At 34.2% G+C, this 19,042-nt stretch overlaps 1 protein-coding gene across 1 annotated transcript in view; it reads left to right on the forward strand.

Annotated features, from left to right (window-relative positions):
- LOC123674528 (ecdysone-induced protein 74EF) overlaps window positions 1-19,042 on the forward strand; it is a 196,162-nt gene that overhangs the window by 152,332 nt on the left and 24,788 nt on the right. Inside the window, exon 7 of the mRNA XM_045609423.1 lies at window positions 18,172-18,288. Within this exon, the coding sequence (XP_045465379.1) occupies window positions 18,172-18,288 (117 nt within the window). The remainder of the gene's footprint in view (window positions 1-18,171; window positions 18,289-19,042) is intronic.

Genomic DNA, 19,042 nt, shown 5'->3' on the forward strand with positions numbered 1-19,042 from the left:
CAACCTTGGGCGCTTGTCACTTTCACTAAAAATCCATTTTGGCAACGCCGCGCGGTTCTTCCTATGGAGGTCAGTGAATTACACAGAAAACAACAAGTATTTCACATACTTTGACCCACTTACATTCTTAATGTCTTCATGGAATAGGAACATCAACATTCAGCCATCTTCATTATATAACATTTTTAGCCTCGTCGTGGCTGCTTTTAAGCGAATTGCCTTTGGGCTTCTTGGCGACCCTAGAACACAGAACACAACATATGGTCTTGTATAATTTTCAATGCAAACTGTTGAACTTATTTAGGATGAAAATTTTGTAACCTCTTTCGAAATTTCCGAACTGAATCATTCTCCTCTACCACGTCAAGATTTTTCAGAACCAAATTTCTATTAAACGCTTGAGGGTGGACATACCTTTAATGGGCTAGATTTAAATTTAAGGATTTTTGATTGAATAATTCTATCAGCTAAGAAAAAAATGTGTCATATCCTGTGACATTAACTGTATTTCCTTCATTCGGAAATCATTAAAAATAGTATTATAAATGTTTATTTTGCATTTTTTATTTATTCATTCATTTTTTTTGTATATTTTTATTTTATTTCAAAAAATCGAGTTATTTTGGGACTTTCATTAAAAAATGACCCTCCGCTCGCGTACGTCACTGGTTTTCCTATTTCGAAATTGCCTATCTGTTGAATAATATCCACAGGGAGTAAATAAATCAGTCATTGACACCAGTTTCAATTTGTTACGCAAATTTCCTCGCAGAAAACACAATTTTATCTCTTCATTCAAGAACGTCTAATGCTCAAACAAAATATACCGCGAAATTGATAAACAAACTTATCGCAATTAGGAATTAGAAATGATCTAAATATTGCTGGAATTTGCCATAAGACGTGGAACGAAAACGAAACAAGGCATCATAATAAAATAACGATCGAAAAAAAATAAATATCTCATAATTGAATTGGAAGTTTCAGAAGTCATGTTGTAACAATTTACGTGTTTCTCAAGAAAATAAAGAACCTTCAAATGAATGAAATGTTTCAAAATATTTGTCTCATTCTAACAGGTCGAATGAAAATTCGTCATTGATGTGTAAAACGAATTCCAAGAACACCTAAAATGGTATGGAAATCTGAATGCAGAATAGACACGAACTTGACAAACTTCTCGAAAATTTTAGAAGAAACCCATGAGTTGCGCAAAATATAAATTTCTATGTAAGAGAAATTGGTGATTCCACATCCCATTGAATAACGACCTATCCATCGGAATCCACTGGTGATTTGTCAGATTAAAATTTGTCAATTAAAAGTAACATATTAGAAATTTCTTAATCAAGAGTAACACATGTCCTGTTGGTATTTTAACACAGCCTGTTACGTAATTGTCACTTGAAAACAATACCATCTGAAAATTCAATCGAAATAAGATGAAATTGAGAAAGCTTTACCCATGCTCAAACTTAGAGTGACAACTATCTGAAATTATTGGAAGCTGAAAATATTTGTTTCATCCGACACTGAACAATATTTTGATTCATTATTCACAATAATAAACCTCAAAGAAATTTCATATGTATTCAAACTATGCAAAAAGGTATTATGTTGAATAGGGGGTATAAAGGAACCATTCTTTCAAATCTACAATGTTCTTTCGATTGCAATTAAAAGTTCAATAGAGTACGAAATGTGAGGCTCTCTTGATCTTGACCTTGCCGCCAAACTGATAATAACTAGACTTGATAATCCCAGAACTTCGTCCGCATTCTGCAAAGAATCGAAAAATTTTCCGATTAACCTAAATTCTCGCTCACTGACCTGAATAATAGAAGAATTCTAAGAAGAAATCCGGTGGAAGTAAACAAAAATAATTCACCGCCCCAACAGACAGCGGTGACGTATATTTATCACTAGGAGATACGGAAAAATCAGGAATAAGTGGGTCATCTGACAGCTTATTTGTCAGTTCGGCGATGCAGGAATCCTTATTTAAAAATATCAAGGATTGCAGATGCATTTTATTCGTTGCAATATGTCGACCTCAATTTCGGACGGACGCGTGCTAGATATTCATTTGTTTATATAGTGCGTATATGCAAAAACGTCCGATAGTTGGGTCAGATCTGAATGATTAATTTGTATTTTGTTGAATGTGCATCGGAAGATTTATCAAATAAATGGAAATTTCTGATTTACGTGAGGATGTGTAAACAGGTCAAGATTCGTAAGAAAAAGCTGCTCAGATTAAAATAACCTAAACATAAAGTTCGCATAGAAAAACATAATTGCCTTGAAGGACACAGTTTTCTGTTATTGCTAGTTCGAAATGTGATCAATTATCAAGATCAGGTTGAAATTTTATCTTGCATGTTGACTGGAAATATTCCGTAAGTTCGAGACGAAGATGCTGGAAATTTTGAAAACCATAATCTCTCAACATTTGTCTAACAGAAGTTCTCAAATAAGTGTTGCTTATGATGTTTTGAACTCATTTCTTTATTTTCACAATTTAGACCTAATTAAAATTAGTATTAATTCCACTACATATTCCCTTTCTGTCAATATATTATTGATTTGAAACCATGATAAAATTAAACAAGGTTAATGATACATACAAACTAAAATGCTGAAAACTATATTTTTCCTCCACTCGTTTCCATTTTGACTTCATGGATAACAGAAATATTGATCAATTTGAATTATAATCGAGATAGATTCAAGGAATTGACAAAAGTTCAATCGCTGGAATGAAATTGAGAATCCATTGCAAAAACTTGCGTAGTTGAACTGTGGACAGGTGTACAAGGTGTTGGAATAAAGTTATTTAATTAAAATGTAAATATTTACCTCAACCGTTCGTGAGATACCTTTATTTTTCCAATTTCAAGCGGATTTAAAGATTTCATTGATTGTTTGTATACAGGTCTGAAGAAAAATATAAGAAAAACATTTTCTTTGATTAATCGTTTGAACGGGGTATAAAAATTAGAAAGATTTGTATGCCGAAATAGATGGTTATACAACCTCGAATTTAGAGATTAAGATGAAATAGAACATGGAAATGCCAATACGCTCTATTAGTGTGACGTCACACACCGCCATTTTTGGTTCTCCTGTCAGTGTTCGGAATCCAAACAAATAAATTGTCATTCTAATTAGTACGGTGTCGTTGAGGAAATTGGCTTATTTTCATAAATAAGAATATTTGAGGAACGATTTCAGTATTAATTGATAGACAGAAGGAACGAGGTTAATACCAATAAGTTTGAATCCTGTATCATTCCCCAGATTTTGTAAAATGCCGTGTTTTTTAGTTGAACTTCATGTTCGAACTGGCATTAATCTCGTTCCTTCTGTCTAATAGTAATTAATAGTAAAATCGTTCCTTAAATAATCTTATTTATCGAAATAAGCCAATTTCTTCAACGACAACGTGCTAATTTGAATGACAATTTGTTTGTTTGGATTCCGAACACTGACAGGAGAACTAAAATGGCGGTGTGTGACGTCATCACTAATAGAGCATATTGCTCTTAGTACATTCCTACAAATACCTACCAATGATTCAAAATAGAAAAAAGTTTGGTCAAAACTCCTAAGATTCAAAGCGCCGAACCGAACGACCTTGACGCCTTGTGTTTTCCACGCATCGATCTCTTTTTCATGGAATTAGCAGACATGCAGATAAGTGAACGCGAAAAGCGCTCGAAAGGGATATTTGACCCGCTTAGCGTCGCGGCGTTGACCGGCTAAGGGCGTCTGTCTAGCCGTATCGACCCAGCTTCACTGCCATAGGTCGGAATCCTACGTCGCACTAAAAACGCAGTTAAGACGGCTGAACGCATAAAACGCAACGGCGACACTTTCCTTCGCTGAAACTTCGCAAGTGTTCCGGCAAACTTCATCAAGATTGGTTGGGGTGAGCACTTTTTTTTTGGGACGCTGCGTCTACCGAGCTTATGGGACCGTATTAAATTGGGGATTGTGGATCGTAAATGGATTAATGTCCTGAAGGAGTCTGAGTTCCAAATTACTGGTAGGAATGTTCTTACCCGATGAATTAATTAAATTGGTCTAGCCGCTCTTACACTCTTCTTCGTCGCCTTCGAAGGGTTGATCGTCCGTCTTTCTGCATCTCTGTCAGCCACTTCTTGATGGTCTACCAGGAACCCGCCTTCCATTCTAACTTTTCATGAATTACAGTCAACTTATAATTTGACTTTTACTTTCTGTTAATTAACAGGCCAATTGAAAAGTTCCCGGTCTACCAAACTAAAACAGTTTTTTTGGGAAAATTTTATTTCATTAGTCCACATAGTTGCCTTCGAGGGCGATACAGCGATTATAGCGATCTTCCAACTTTTCGATATCATTTTTGTAGTACGATTTGTCTTTCGCTTCAAAATAAGCCTCAGTTTCGGCGATTACTTCTTCATTGGCGCTAAAATTTTTTTCCAGGCAGCATTCTCTTGAGGTCAGAACAGGAAAAAGTCGTTGGGGGCCAGATCTGGCGAATACGATGGATGCAGAAGCAATTCGAAGCCCAATTTATGCAATTTTGGGATTGTTTTCATTGATTTGTGACATGGCGCATTGTTTTGATTGAACAGCATTTTTTTTCTTCAAATGGGGCCGTTTTTAACGATTTGATTCTTTAAATAATCCAATAATGCTATATAATAATCGCTTTTGATGGTCTGGCTCTTTTGGAGGAAATCAATGAATATTATACCTTCCGCATCCCAGAATACTGTTGCCATAACTTTGCCAGCTGACTGTTGTGTTTTTCCTCGCTTTGGTTTCGATTCATCGCGTCAAGTACACTCAGCTGACTGTCGATTGGACTCCGAAGTGAAATGATAAAGCCATGTTTCATCCATTGTCACATATCGACGCAAAAATTCAGGTTTATTGCACTTAACACTGCTCAGAATCAGTAACAAGTTGTTGCTTTTGATCGATTGTGAGCTCGCGCGGCACCCATTTTACACACAGCTTTTTCATGTACAAATATTCGTGAATGATATGATGTACACGTTCAGATGATATCTTCACAATGTCTGCTATCTCGATCAACTTCACTTCACGGTCATTCAAAATTATTTTGTGTACTTTTTTTGATTTTTTTCGTCAGTGACAGCCACTTTTGGGTTGCATTAAGTGTTTCAAATAATTAATTTTATTGTTTAGACTTGGTCTAGTATTAGGGGTCTTTTTGAACAAAGAATACTCTAAAATTGCAGTTTTTTTTTTGCTTAATCGTGTTCAAACGCTCTAACAAATATCAGAAAGTGCTCTTTAAAAATGCATCAGAGTAATCTCCGAAATAATAGATATCATTAACAGACAATTGGAGTCACTATTCCTATCAAATAATTGAATGATCAATCAAAGGCAATCAAGCTTTTTTTCATAGTTCAGAGTTCCCCAAAATTTTCACGAATTAATGGATTTAATTATTTATCAGCTTAACAGAACATTATTCTACTCGAAGCATTTCATCACCATATACTAAATACTAAAGATGTCAAAAAAATTTGTCGATAAAACAAAATAAGCTACCGCACTCGAAAATTCATTTGCAATGCAGAATTTCGGCAATCCCTTTATTCGGACCGTGTAAGTATATTGAAGAAAATTCGAATAGGGATAACATTAAAATTCAAGCACACCTGTGGTTAATCGTGATTAGATTTAAACGAGTGGTTCAGTTTTCTGGCATCCCTAATCTGACACTACCAATCCATTCGCGATGTGCAAAATTGCGATTCGCAATGAAAAAACTGCCATGTTAGCAAGTCGATCACGTCTGTCGTAGCGTGCAATCGCTTCTTTTTGCTCAATTGGGACCAAGGATCTTATGTTTTCGGCATTTAAATCGACTTAATGTTACCGAGAATTTACCGTTCTGTTTTTTCTTCACCGGTGTCATGAATATTCAACGATAGCTTGTTCCAAGATGGGACGCAGAATCTTGCGATCAGTGTTGATGGCAATGACATAAAAATGGCGATTAATTGGCACGTGCGCGTTTATGCGTACGCTTTCGAACTCAACTCCGGATTAACTCTGTGGTCTGAAGGTCGTGAGTTCAAATCCCTCGACGATTCTGCTATTATGGACACCTAATTGACAGATTTATTCCTGGCAGTGGGTATGGTGAAAGAACGTAATCGCAACCAATTTTCTAGTACTCGTAGGCTTCCCCTAGGGTTTTATGAAGGTTCAAGGAATTTTATAGTATGGCGTTTGATACATGATAATATATAAATAAAAAGAAGATATTTATTCAACAAGAATATTATTCCATTTTTTTTGTAAGTGCGAGAATTTTTCATAACTAGCCGTACGCGCCTTTCGAAAGCTCGCAAATGCAATAAAGAGGCTTCATTTTCAAGTTGTATACGTGATCTGTTGCAAAACTTTGATAATTCAGTTCAAAAATGAAAATACTCTTCATTATCATTGAAACAAACCTCCAATTTCTATTATTTCAACATTCAGTGACAAAAAAATTACATTTTCAGGGTGCATAAAAGCAATTTCACATTATTTACTCAAATTGGAAATGTCGAACAACAATGCCCACCAAAAATTTAAAAATATTTTACTTTTGACATCATCGAAATGATCTCAATCTCAATTCCGTCAGTTATTATTGGGTAATTCTTCGATATTCTTCTTGAATTTTTCATGGTTCTGCTCATGTAATCATCATTTTCATGGAGTTTAAAATTCTTATTTCTACATCTCAGTGCAAAATTTCATTTCGATCGGAATTATCATAAACACAAAATTTTGAACACCTTGTCGGATTCTGCCCATTGATAAAGACAAACTCAAGCACTGGTGTTCTGAACCTACTCTGTAAATTTCAAATTTCTCGGTTACTCCATTCAAGAGAGATCTGCTTCAAAATTGACTCATTCCATTACGTCTTCGTTATTTTTCGTGGCACTATAATAACAAAGATGCACATTTTGACTTGTTTTCTAGAAACACATAAAAATAGCGGAGATTGATAATTGTAGCCTGATGAAATTACAGATGGTCAGTGTATGTGTGCCAGCTAATTCTCGGAATAGGCGCCAACACAACAACTATGTAGCAATAATGCTATTTTGATATTCTATTTAATCTGCAGGGTTGAACCAGTTCACGCTAGGTAAACAAAATTTTGAGACAATCAGATATAAACAAAAAGTTGTGGCAGTATATAAAAAAAAAGATATAAATTAAAAAGAAGACGGTTGCTAAATAATTCTGTGGGCCATAATTTCCTTAATCTTTCATTGACTGAAGTCAATTAAGGTTGCATCAGATTGTTTAAATGGAATCCTAAATTATTATGACAAATTGTAGATATGCTCTGATTGTCTCTGTTGGGAACTGTTGGAAGGTGTAGGTAAATCTTTGTGGAGGGTATTGTTTTGATACATACCACGTAGTACCGACCAGCTATCGAAGGATTTTTTACTGGCTTTTTTTTAATTATGGCAATATTTGACTTTGAGGCACACCCCCAAAGTTCAATTCCATATCTTCAAATAGGTTTAATGACACATTTGTACAGAAACGTTATTTTCAATCAATTATCTAGATTTTCTCCTCCGAAGCAACTATTGTAAATCTCTAATTTTGATTTCCATGTGCTTCATTGAGTGCTGCTTTCAGGTTGGAGATGTATACCGAGATATTTGTGGTATAAATAGATCACTAAGGACATGGTTGTTTTCTGAGAATGAATAATAAGTATCTGATAAGATTCTGATTCATTTCTTTAATTTTCAATTTGATTAACCACTGTTCTAAGAGGTTTAGATATTATATAGAAGAATAGCATTGGCCCGAGAACACGACCCTGTGGAACTCCTGCGTTTATTTGGAATTTACTAGTTTTTTCAGTGTTTATCGAGGTTTGAAATGAGTAATCCTGCATACCAGACCCTATCAAACGCCTGCTTCACATTCAAGAAGGTACCGTTGTAAATTTTTTATGTTGTTCCGTTTCGGTTGTGCGTAAACATGTTCCGCGTAGTGGGCTCAGAATTAACGACAACTTTCGCTTTCATTTTGTACCGGGCATGAATCCGCTAAGTACGCAATTATGGAATTTGCAACTGAGACCGCGTTTTGGACCTGGTTACAAAACAATTGATTTTTTTGGTCGCGTCAAGCACATGGGCGGGCGCGGCGATATTCAGGTTGATCGGCTCTCTGTGTGTGTGTTTGGTGTGTGTCGAAATTGTAGCGTCTGCATGTAATATGTGTGAATTGCGACGGTTGTTGTGAAACATGGGTCGGACCGAAAATTGCCGGGCTATCGGCCCACATCACTTTTCCGTCAAGTTAGGTAATGGCTTTCGAAATTTGGTGGGTGGAAAACGGAAAATGTGATTCGGAAAGGAGAGAAACGTAGGCAACTACCGCTCCTTTTACGAACTATTGATGTTTAAACCTTCAATTTTTATCTGGATATACCAAAAAATTAATGATGTGAATTCGTTTGCTTTTACGCATTCATTCTTGCGCACTTTTCCACTTGAAATCCATCGTCAAAATTTTAAGAACCTAAGAAGATTTTCATGTTGAACGAACAAAAACCTGGAATTGCGGATAAATTAATTTCTCTATTTCAGTATCGTAATGAGTTCATTAAAGTTCTAAAAACAGTGCTATAATGAACTCGTTACAGCATCGTTTTCAGTTATATTTTGCGTTCTGTAGTTGACTATATCTATACTGACTTCCAATCCTATCAAATTTCAACAAACGTCAATTAATATAATTTGGATATAGTGAAATGATTTGCAACATTATTCGCAATTTCTCTTAATTCTGGTGGTGTTAAATCGATTTCGTCAGACATAAATCACGAATTTAATGCGTAATTGTAAATTATTTCAAAATCAAAACGTATGATTCATATTCAAATTCTGTAATCTGTCAATTTTCGTAACAGTCACACCAACTGCCAAGATACAATACAAAATTCACTAGGATATATAATTTGAATTTTTCATTGAATTTCGACAAGATTTCACAAAACTTGACTGAAATAGAAAATGAGAAAATATCGTCGAATACTCGTTGCAGAAGGCAATTCTACACTCATGCATTTTACTCCACCAAAATCGGCAGTCCTGTACTCCCTTCGGTAAAAAAGCTTGGCCAATACATTTTGATAATATTTTATCATAATCAGTTAATATTAATATTGTAACCACCACTAATACTGAACAAAGATATTAATTTAATTATTCAGTATATTAATATTCACAACTTTCAACTCGCTGGAAGTTGAAGGATGGTTTTCCTTTTCCCCACAAAAATTTCTCGGCAATCATCTCCTTATTTGTCAATGAATTTTCTACATAACTCTCTGCAGCAGCTAATATTAATGAGCGCTGAAAGCAGTGAGTCGTGTAGGTAGACTAAACGTTAACACTCTTTTACAGAAAGTTCTGTATATAATCTATAGATCGCATTATCAGTCCATCACCAATATCAACGTCCCAACAATGTCAAAAATTGTTGCTACCTGAAAGAGTAGAAATTTATTTTTCAATTAAAATCGATTTTTTTTTTTTAATTAACCTGAGCCATTAGGAAGTCTTCATCTAAAGCTGAGTTTAATTGAAAATTCCTGTCTAGTAAAAGATTGTGAACACTTCCTGCTACCTAACCTAACCTCAGCCATTAGGAAGTTTTCATCTAAAGCTTCGTTTAGAAATTGAGCATGCCTGTCTAGTAAGAAATTGTGAACACTTGCTGCTGTCAACATTATTTTTGACCGCAAGACTCGCTTTCAACATATAATAATGAGACCGAAGAGCCTTAAAATTGATCGCCTTCTCGGAAAATACCTAGTAGGTATTACTAGGAATACATTCTGGCTATAAATTTTATCTATTTGTTTCATCAAATATCAATTACAAACTTCCATGAAGACACCGTGAATTTTGCAGGATTTTTGAGGCAATAACTCACCACTATTATTGCAGCAGCTTCTTCAATATTTTTTTCATAAACTTGGGAAATGCGAACACACTTTTTTGATTTCCACAAAATCAATATTTATCATTCGTCATGGGAATGAAGTTTAGTTTTGTATGCCGTCCAGATTTTCGGGTTCATAAATTTTAAATGTTTATTGACAATCGATTCATTGTTTTTAGATTTTTCCAATTAAAATTATTGTTAGGTGCATAGTTGATGCGTGCTGCAAAAAATAGCATATATAGCTCGGGAATGCTTTTTACCTCATTGCTTTGAATCACCCTCGAGCTTCGCTCTTGGCCTACAAGCGCACCTGGGAAAAAATCATGCATTTTATTCCCTTGCTGTATAATCTACTATTTCATGCATAGCAATTCAATCCTCATAAATTTTGCATGGATATTCATGTAGTTATTCTACATACGGATATTGAGTTTCAATTCGATCGAATTGAAATATTTTGAATGTCAAAATATTCTGAATTACTGAATCTCTGGAACCAGATTTTCCCCATTCAAAATCTTGATTACCGCATTCACCTATCCTGAGTAATCGTTTGGACTTGAAAACTGGAATATATTCGTAATGCATTTCGTTCAATCAATTCGAGGATATTTCACATAACGGAAATACATCAAAATTTCGAATAGAATCCAAGAGTATGATTTCGTCAGTTACAGTTTTTTAATTCTGTGACGCATTTCATTATTAGGTAAAATTCATCTTCAAAACACTCCACGATTATGAAACATTTATTACTTCGCATTCAAATGCGTCATCACAGTATCCTCTGTCAAACCGAAAAGAGTTTTACGCTTTTCTACTCCTATGTTTTCTTGCAGTTTCCATTGTTATCACTGGTTCTAGAAACAGAACCGAACAACTTTCTACAAGATCATTACTCTCACTGATAAACAGTTACTGGCTCCTGTCCTGTATTTCTATGTGGGAGTATACATGTAATTTCATTAACGCATTTATCCAGTGTAACTTTGAATGAAATATTACTCAGTATGCTGATAATTGTTCTTATATAGTACGACCTTAAAATAACTGAAGCACCTTGACAGTGTGAAACGGTATGTCGTCTCGGTTCTGATTTGTTGACGTTGATATTACAGGACTGGAATTATGAAATGAGGTTAACGGATAAATCTCAGTCGGATTACTAAGGATACAAACAATTCGCAGCATTATAATCAGAAAAATAAACGGGAAGAAAATGATGGAGATGATTGAATAATAAGTGATAAGTCGTTGAGTAAGAAATATGATCAGATATAAATATGATGGAAAGGCAAAAAAGACCCAACGAACTACCGACCAATAAATTAGTACCTGCACGGAATAAAGGGTGAATATAGATGGTAGGAGGTCGACGATAACGTGAATCGGAGACGGAGTACCCCAAGAGTCGATCATGGGCCGCTGGTGTTCAACATAATAATAAATATATGTAGTTTGCACCGCAATGTGCTATTCTATGCTAGTATTACACGAAAAGTCATAACCAGGCAGGTACATATGGGCATAGATCAACTGATGGAATATTTCCAGAAATGGAGATTCAATGTAAATACGACAAAAACAGTTGCAGTCTTTTTCGGCGACAGAACATTAAATAAAGTAAAATCAGGAAACGTCTCTATAGAAAATCAGACTAAAGAATGAAATATATTCGTATATTGTTGATACAATTTAGGCAAAACCATCAAGCAGTGAAATATCATAAACCTGCTCATCCACCAATTTGTAATAACCCTAAATTGTTTTCGAATTTATCATTATAAATCACGATACATTCGAAATGGAAAACTTGGTATTCTTGTGGATTATCAATCGTTCAAACATCGTATCGCAAGAATTAGATTTTCCATCAATATAGGGTCAGATCGCAAAATGGACACAGACAGGCGATGATCCAGTTTGGAATTATTTTTTTCGGAAATGACTCATCCTTATCAGCGTTACATTATAACAGGATCGAGGAAATGCCAAACCAATCAGACATATCACGAACGCAAACATTGTATTGGGGACGATTATGCGGAGATACGCTTTGATAGACAACCTGGCTTTTCGCAGAATGAGAGTAATCCGAACAGCCGACCGTAAAAAAAACTGCTATCCTAGTTTTGCCGAAAGTAATTGGGACACATCAATAATAAACATTTAATAAATCAACCGAGTATGTGAATGTGAATTACGTAATGACAGCCTGTTAATATTTAGGTACTTATCGAAGTTGCCGAATATAAACAGTACGAACGATAATTATACTTTAGAATGAACGATCAACGCTTCAAGCGGATTAAGCGTATCTGCTCTTTCTCAGCCGCTACAATAGATTTGGAACTTTCTCAGATTCGCAATTTACTAAATTCGTTGAAAAAGTTTTAAAATCTTTGGAATCATTTGAGAAAAAAAGTTGACTCCACCAATGAAATCTGAATTTCGAATAAAGTCCGTCCGTCTGTTCTAGGGATTCATCAAGCCAAATAGCTTGACATTTTAACCAACTACTTGACTTCAAAATCAAGCTTGTGAAAAATTACATACTTGAGCTTGGCTTGAGTTGATTTTAGATATTTATTGCTTGACTTGATATTACTTGAGCTTCATATGCACATGTCGCACGGCATATAGTTCTGCAATCTTGTGCCCTCAGACCAAAAAAGGGGGTTCCTCGTGCGCCGAGAGACTGAAGCATTCACCAGTGTGACTTTATTAGTAGTTTTCTCACATTTCTATGGAATCTATTGGTAGATTTTGATACTTTTAGAAATATCTTTCCAAACTTGGCCAAAATAACCATGGATTATCAAAGCCAGCATCTTCAGCTCCCGTTGAAAGACAATTTTCCAGAGCTGCTCTTATAGGTTCAAAAACCCGCAATAGGTTAGGCGACAAATCTACAAGATGCCTCATGTGTCTTAGATCCTGGATGGAGAATTATGAAATCAAATAAAGCCTGGAGGTTTCTCAATAATAAGAAACTTTATTTTTTTATTATTCTTTATTTTGTTATGATTTATAGTGATTTGATTTATGTTTCTATTTCAAAGAAGTTGACATCCTAGTTTCTTTCATACAATAAGGTTAATAAATAAGAGCGTTTTTTGCAAGGTTTCTTCTCATTTCATTATTTTCTTTAATTGATGTGACACTACACAATAAAACTGCTAAAAATCAATCAGCTTGATATGACTCAAGTACTTGATAAATAAATACCTGACTTGACTTGAGATTGAGAAACTACTTCTTGACTTGAAATCAAGTCAAGCTCAAACTAAGTAGTTTGAAAATCAAGCAAAGCCGTGAATCTCAAGTCTGTTCAGCCCACGATGTCTTTTCTTGAAAACTGTGATAGCTATTCGAATAAAATGTAATACAAAAATTTATTTATTGTATTGTTCCTTCTTGCTCGAGATTATGATCAATGAAGTTTTAAGTCAAAAAATGAAGTATCCAAATTTTGAAAAATTCATATTGACCAAAATTAACTACCTAAAATTTCGAACGTGTAAGTATAAACACAATATTTTATACCGCAAGGTGAATATTAATAAAAGTGTGTGTACCAGTCCTAATTAAATTTTGTATCTTAGTATTCTTTTTACAAAAAATTCTCGAAAACTATGAATCATTACATATTAAATTCTTGGGGTGTTTACTTGCAAAAATTGTTCTCCTGGTCAAAGATGAAGAAACAACATAATTAAGGGTGTAACCAAAAAGTAGGCCAACACAAACAAAATTTATATGAAATCGTAAAATTTCATTTTAAATTATGTTACGCTGTATTCTATAAGATCAAGAAAGTTATGGCGTCATAATATCTCGCCAAGATTGAAATTCCCCTCAAAGCCGCTCCTTAATAAAAGTCTGAGCGCAGAAGTCATACCGTCCCGTTTCTGAAAACCTGTCCATATTTCGTTGACATATTCAGTACAAACTGGCACTGATTCGACCGAATCAATTTTGTAATGAGACCTAAAAACGAGTCCTTTTAAAGGAAGTTGGTATTTGTGAACCGGCTATTACGTAACAAAGTCTTAAAGCAACGCACTAAGTGGGTTAAGGCCGGCGAGTAATATGAGTGTAGTAAAATAAATGCTAAGTACCTGATGCATTCGGTTCAACGGAAAACGTACGGGGACTGCACGAAAATTTTTATTCATTTCTCGCTTATTTTTCTCTCGGAAACCAATATAATATTAAAAGGTTTTGTAAATGCTTCATTATCTAGTGGACACACAGATCATCAAATCAGATGTTAAGGTACCTAGTACAAACGACTCTTAATTTTGTTGAAACATTTTCCAACCATTTTGTATTGTATGCATGTAGGGATTCATCAAGCCAAGTGGCTTGACATTTTAACCAACTACTTTACTTGAAAATCAAGCTTGTGAAAAATAACCATTTGAGCTTGAGGTGATTTTAGATAATTATTGCTTGACTTGATATCAAGCTACTTGATATTACTTGAGCTTGATATGCACGCGTCGCACGGCATATATTTCTACAATCTCGTGCGTGCTCAGCGCCGAGAGACTGAAGCATTCGCCAATGTGACTTTATTAGTAGTTTTCTCACATTGCTATGAAATCTATTGGTAGTTTCAGAAATATGTTTCTAAACTTGGCCGAAATGGCCAAGAATTTTTTATCAGTGCCAGCATCTTCAACTCCGGTTGAAAAACAATTTTCCAGAGCTGCTCTTAGAGTTATAAAAACCCGCAACAGATTACGCGATAAATCTATAAGATGCCTCATGTGTCTTTGATCCTGGATGGAAAATTATGAAATCAAACAAAGCCTGGAGGTTTCTCAATATTAAGAAACTCTATTTTTTTATTATTTTCTATTTTGTTATGAATTATAGTGATTTAATTTTTGTTTCTATTTCAAAAAAGTTGATATTTTCGGTTCTTTTATACAATAAGTTCAATAAATAAATTTTGCCAGATTCCTTCTCATTTCATCATTTTTTTTATTGATGTGATACTACACAATAAAACTGCTTAAAATCAAGTAGCTTGATATGATTCAAGTACTTGATGAATAAATCCTTGACTTGACTTGAGATTGAAAAACTACTACTCGACTTGAGCTTGACTTGAAATCAAGTCTATCTCAAATATTTTGAAATGAAAATCAAGCCGCGAATCCCTAAATACATGTATATAACTTTATCTTCTTATTGATATCGGATATTTATTTCCCAAGTAAATTTCTTCATTCAAATCTTTGTGAAATCTCATTTTAGACTTTCTTCTTCTTCTTGGCGTGGCCTATCCGTTCCGGACGTTAGACTGCATCGAAAAAAAGATTAAAAAGAAATAATTAATATACCTTTTAATCAAAATTTAAGAAAATGTGGATATTTTACCTTGATATTTCGTTTAATTAATTATTATTCATTTTTACATTTTAGATTTATTTGTGATATCTATCATATTTCGGAATTTTTTTCTAAAGTTGTTTATACCTAGAGGGAAAAAATCCCAATTCCTGCCCCAAGAGTAATTATTATTTCACTTGTATCTAATCCATAAAAAATTCTCTTATATATTAATTTCGGAAATTTTCTTGTTCCCCAAGAAAAATATTCAATCATTTTGTAACCAGCTGGCACTCCGGAGAACAAAATAAATCATCTGGAGAGGTTGATCTTTCAAAATAAACGCCACGATATCCATCTTACCTGATTCGGCCTATTTCGACATTCCTCAGGAGATCAAGTCTGGTTAAAAACTCGTGCATAATGCAGTGTAAACAAGTTTATCTCTTGACATTTGCTTTCCTAATCTCTCATTGCTTAAATGGCGACATTTTGCAAACAAGCATCTTCCGTTCTCACAAATAAAAAATTTATTGTTCGACAATCTACCGCATCTACCTCAATTTCAGTTGTTCGAAGCGATCTTGCACAATCCGGACCGACAATGAACAAAAGAAGTATCATTTTTGGTTGCAGGAAACAATGATGGTGTTTCTATTAACCCAAATAGCAGGAACGCGTGAGATGAAACATTACTAAATGTCAACATCATTAATTTATTCTCTTATTTTTCAAGGAGGAAACATCTGAAAATTTTGTCGGAAAGTGTTACGATACTTCCAGACAGCCAGCTGTCATAGCCGCATTTTGCAAAAACATCCATTTGAGATTTTGGAAATTTTATTATTAGAATAAAGGGGTCACTTGGCATATTATATTGATTGGGATTCTTGGAAAATTAAAAATAAGCTTCTTGCCCAATTGGATTCAACGCTATCGGATTCCCTGTGACAGGCATTTCCTCATTTGAGTTTCGGAAATGAGAACAACTCAATTAACAGAAGGCCGATTACTCTTTTTTTATTTCATTTTTTCTACCCCCTTGGACATTAATTGCGTTATCAAAATTAAATAAATTTGATGCAGAAGAAATAACTGCATCCTCATCGATTAAGAAAAATAGCGAAATGATATTTGCAATGTATATGAAATGTATATGAAGATAATAATTGGCCTACATTACGAAATGAGACATAATTAAAAAAAAAACAATTTGTTTATTATTACCTTTTCATTTTGATTCGATTCATTTCGTAACACATAATTCTATTGAAATTTCATTTGTGATTGTAAAAAATCCAGGATACCCAAAATTATATATCACGGATCCGCTTTCCATTCATTAAATATATAACAAACCTGGAGACATTCGATAGGCTGTTACGTTCAGATCGAGTAACATTCACGTTTATATTACGTCCATTGTTCGACGGAGGTAAACAAAACATCTTCCTACTCCCCTCGTCACAAGTTTAAGGGCGGGTAATAATAGGCACTCGACTTTCTTTATTGATCCTAAAAGGCCTATTCTACGTGCTCACCTACTTCATAATTACTCACGATATTGGGGAAATAAAAAAAAAATATCGACGGGTAGCTTATTTCGAACGGAAGGGAAAGTTTCCTTGACCCAAATTTTCCATAGAGAATTCCGAATCATAGAACAAATGTTCGATGGATTACAGAGACGGAATCGCTATCTTCCTATACTTTCAATCTGATTACGGTCAAAAAGTATTATCTTTCTTTAATCAGGAAACAATACTTTCGATTCATAATTTCCAAAAACCGAAACCGTTCAAAGAACAATTTACTACTTACTATTACACACGAAAGATAATACAAAAGGGAGAAAAGTCCAGTTTTTAATGTTCTGAACAATATTGATACAGAACCTGAGAAAAATATATTTTAGAGCCAACTTCTTATTTCTCCTTCATATTATTTATATATGTAGATTGAAATAACATATAACCTCTCACAATATATTGGTTTGAGTTACATTATGAAATAATTTTATAATTTATAATTTCAAATAATTTTCAAAGTTTAGGTTTCGTCTAGAATACCACAATCAATTAATAATAGAATTGATTCAATTTGTACTTTTTTCTGAAAACTTTGAGAGCCATTTGCGATAAATGTGTACCATATTTAATTAAATTGCAGATTTGTATGTATTTCTGAGAGTATTCAAAAACCTTTTTTCACTGCAACAGAATTTCCGAGATAATTTCTTACTGTTATGTTTAGGAGAACATTTTGTTTCTCCTCTTTTCAAAAGTGGTTTCCAAAATTTAATAATGCTGAAAAAATTGACTCAAATATTTTGTCAACACCCCATATACTTATTATTTCTAATAGATGTTAGACTACCATCTGGATAGGTTCACCTTTGCGTTTTAATTGAACACAGGTTGATATTTTGACTGTATAATTCATTTGGGGAATATACGATTGTCTACCGCTTGTTGTGTAATTAATATTGATGATCAATTAGGTTTTGAAAAAATAGAATGTGGGAAGAGATTTTCGAGCCCGAACTAAGAGAGTTATTATCAAACGTACTTATGTAGGTGATGAGCAGTATCACGTATTAGGTTACATAAGAACTCACTTGGCCTTTCGAATTCAAACCGACCATTTCTGGTATGTTCTTGCTCGCCAAATGGAAACTGTTACTCATCAAACTAGGATGCAATCTTTGTTAGCACGATCAGCAATTATCTGCCGTTGGTTTGGAGATAATCTCATAATTTACAAATGCTTTTGTAATCAATTAATACAAGCCTAACCTTTTTCTTTCGTTTTCAGTTGACAAGGAACAGAACAACTATCTGCATCAACTTCTCTCAAGACAACGGAACGATCTTCAGCATCCAGCCATCTGCGATTATCCTAGGAGAAAAGCTGGCTATCCACCCAATACGGGTACGTTTGTAGTTTTAGAATTTATAATTCGAAGATTCTATTCCATAAACCAAGATATCTTCAAATATAACAATATAATGAATTATTAAACGAAATGACCCGACGATTATCATCAAGTCGAATATCGAATAAATATAAAATATTAAAAGAATATAAATCGATATAAGAACGAACTGTTCTTCGCTTGAAATTCATTGTATGAAATAAAATAACCAATTTTAAATACCTGTTTGTAATGAACACAATTTAAAATTTCCATGAATCGCTGAATTATCAGTTCAAGTTACAATCAGTATTATCACAATTCAATAAGTCGAAATATCTTCAGGAAATGATGAAATCAAAAACGATTTGGAGTAAATTGGATCACATATGCGTCCACTCAGACATCAAAGGCTAATTGGGAGATCACTTTCGTTATTGGGACAGGTTTTAAAAATATTTTCTCTAGCCGTTTCGATATGTTGACCCATTTCAAGATTCAAAACAAATGTTGAGAAAATCCTCCTGAAGGCAAATTTATTCTATTTATTGTAGTGTTTCCTGGTATGCTCTGCGTAACATTTCGTATGTTTATCGGATTATCTTATTGCGTATTAATATGCTTTCCCAATTTCTCATTCTTATTATATCAATTTCGGGGATGGTCTCATACGATAAGATTCGACTCACTGATGACTGGTAAAATTGAAGAATTTCCGGCCGTTAACACGATAACTCACAAACTGAAATTTTCAGGGTGAGTTCGGATCTG

The sequence above is a fragment of the Harmonia axyridis genome, chromosome 3 (assembly GCF_914767665.1).
Source record: "Harmonia axyridis chromosome 3, icHarAxyr1.1, whole genome shotgun sequence".
NCBI lineage: Eukaryota > Metazoa > Arthropoda > Insecta > Coleoptera > Coccinellidae > Harmonia > Harmonia axyridis.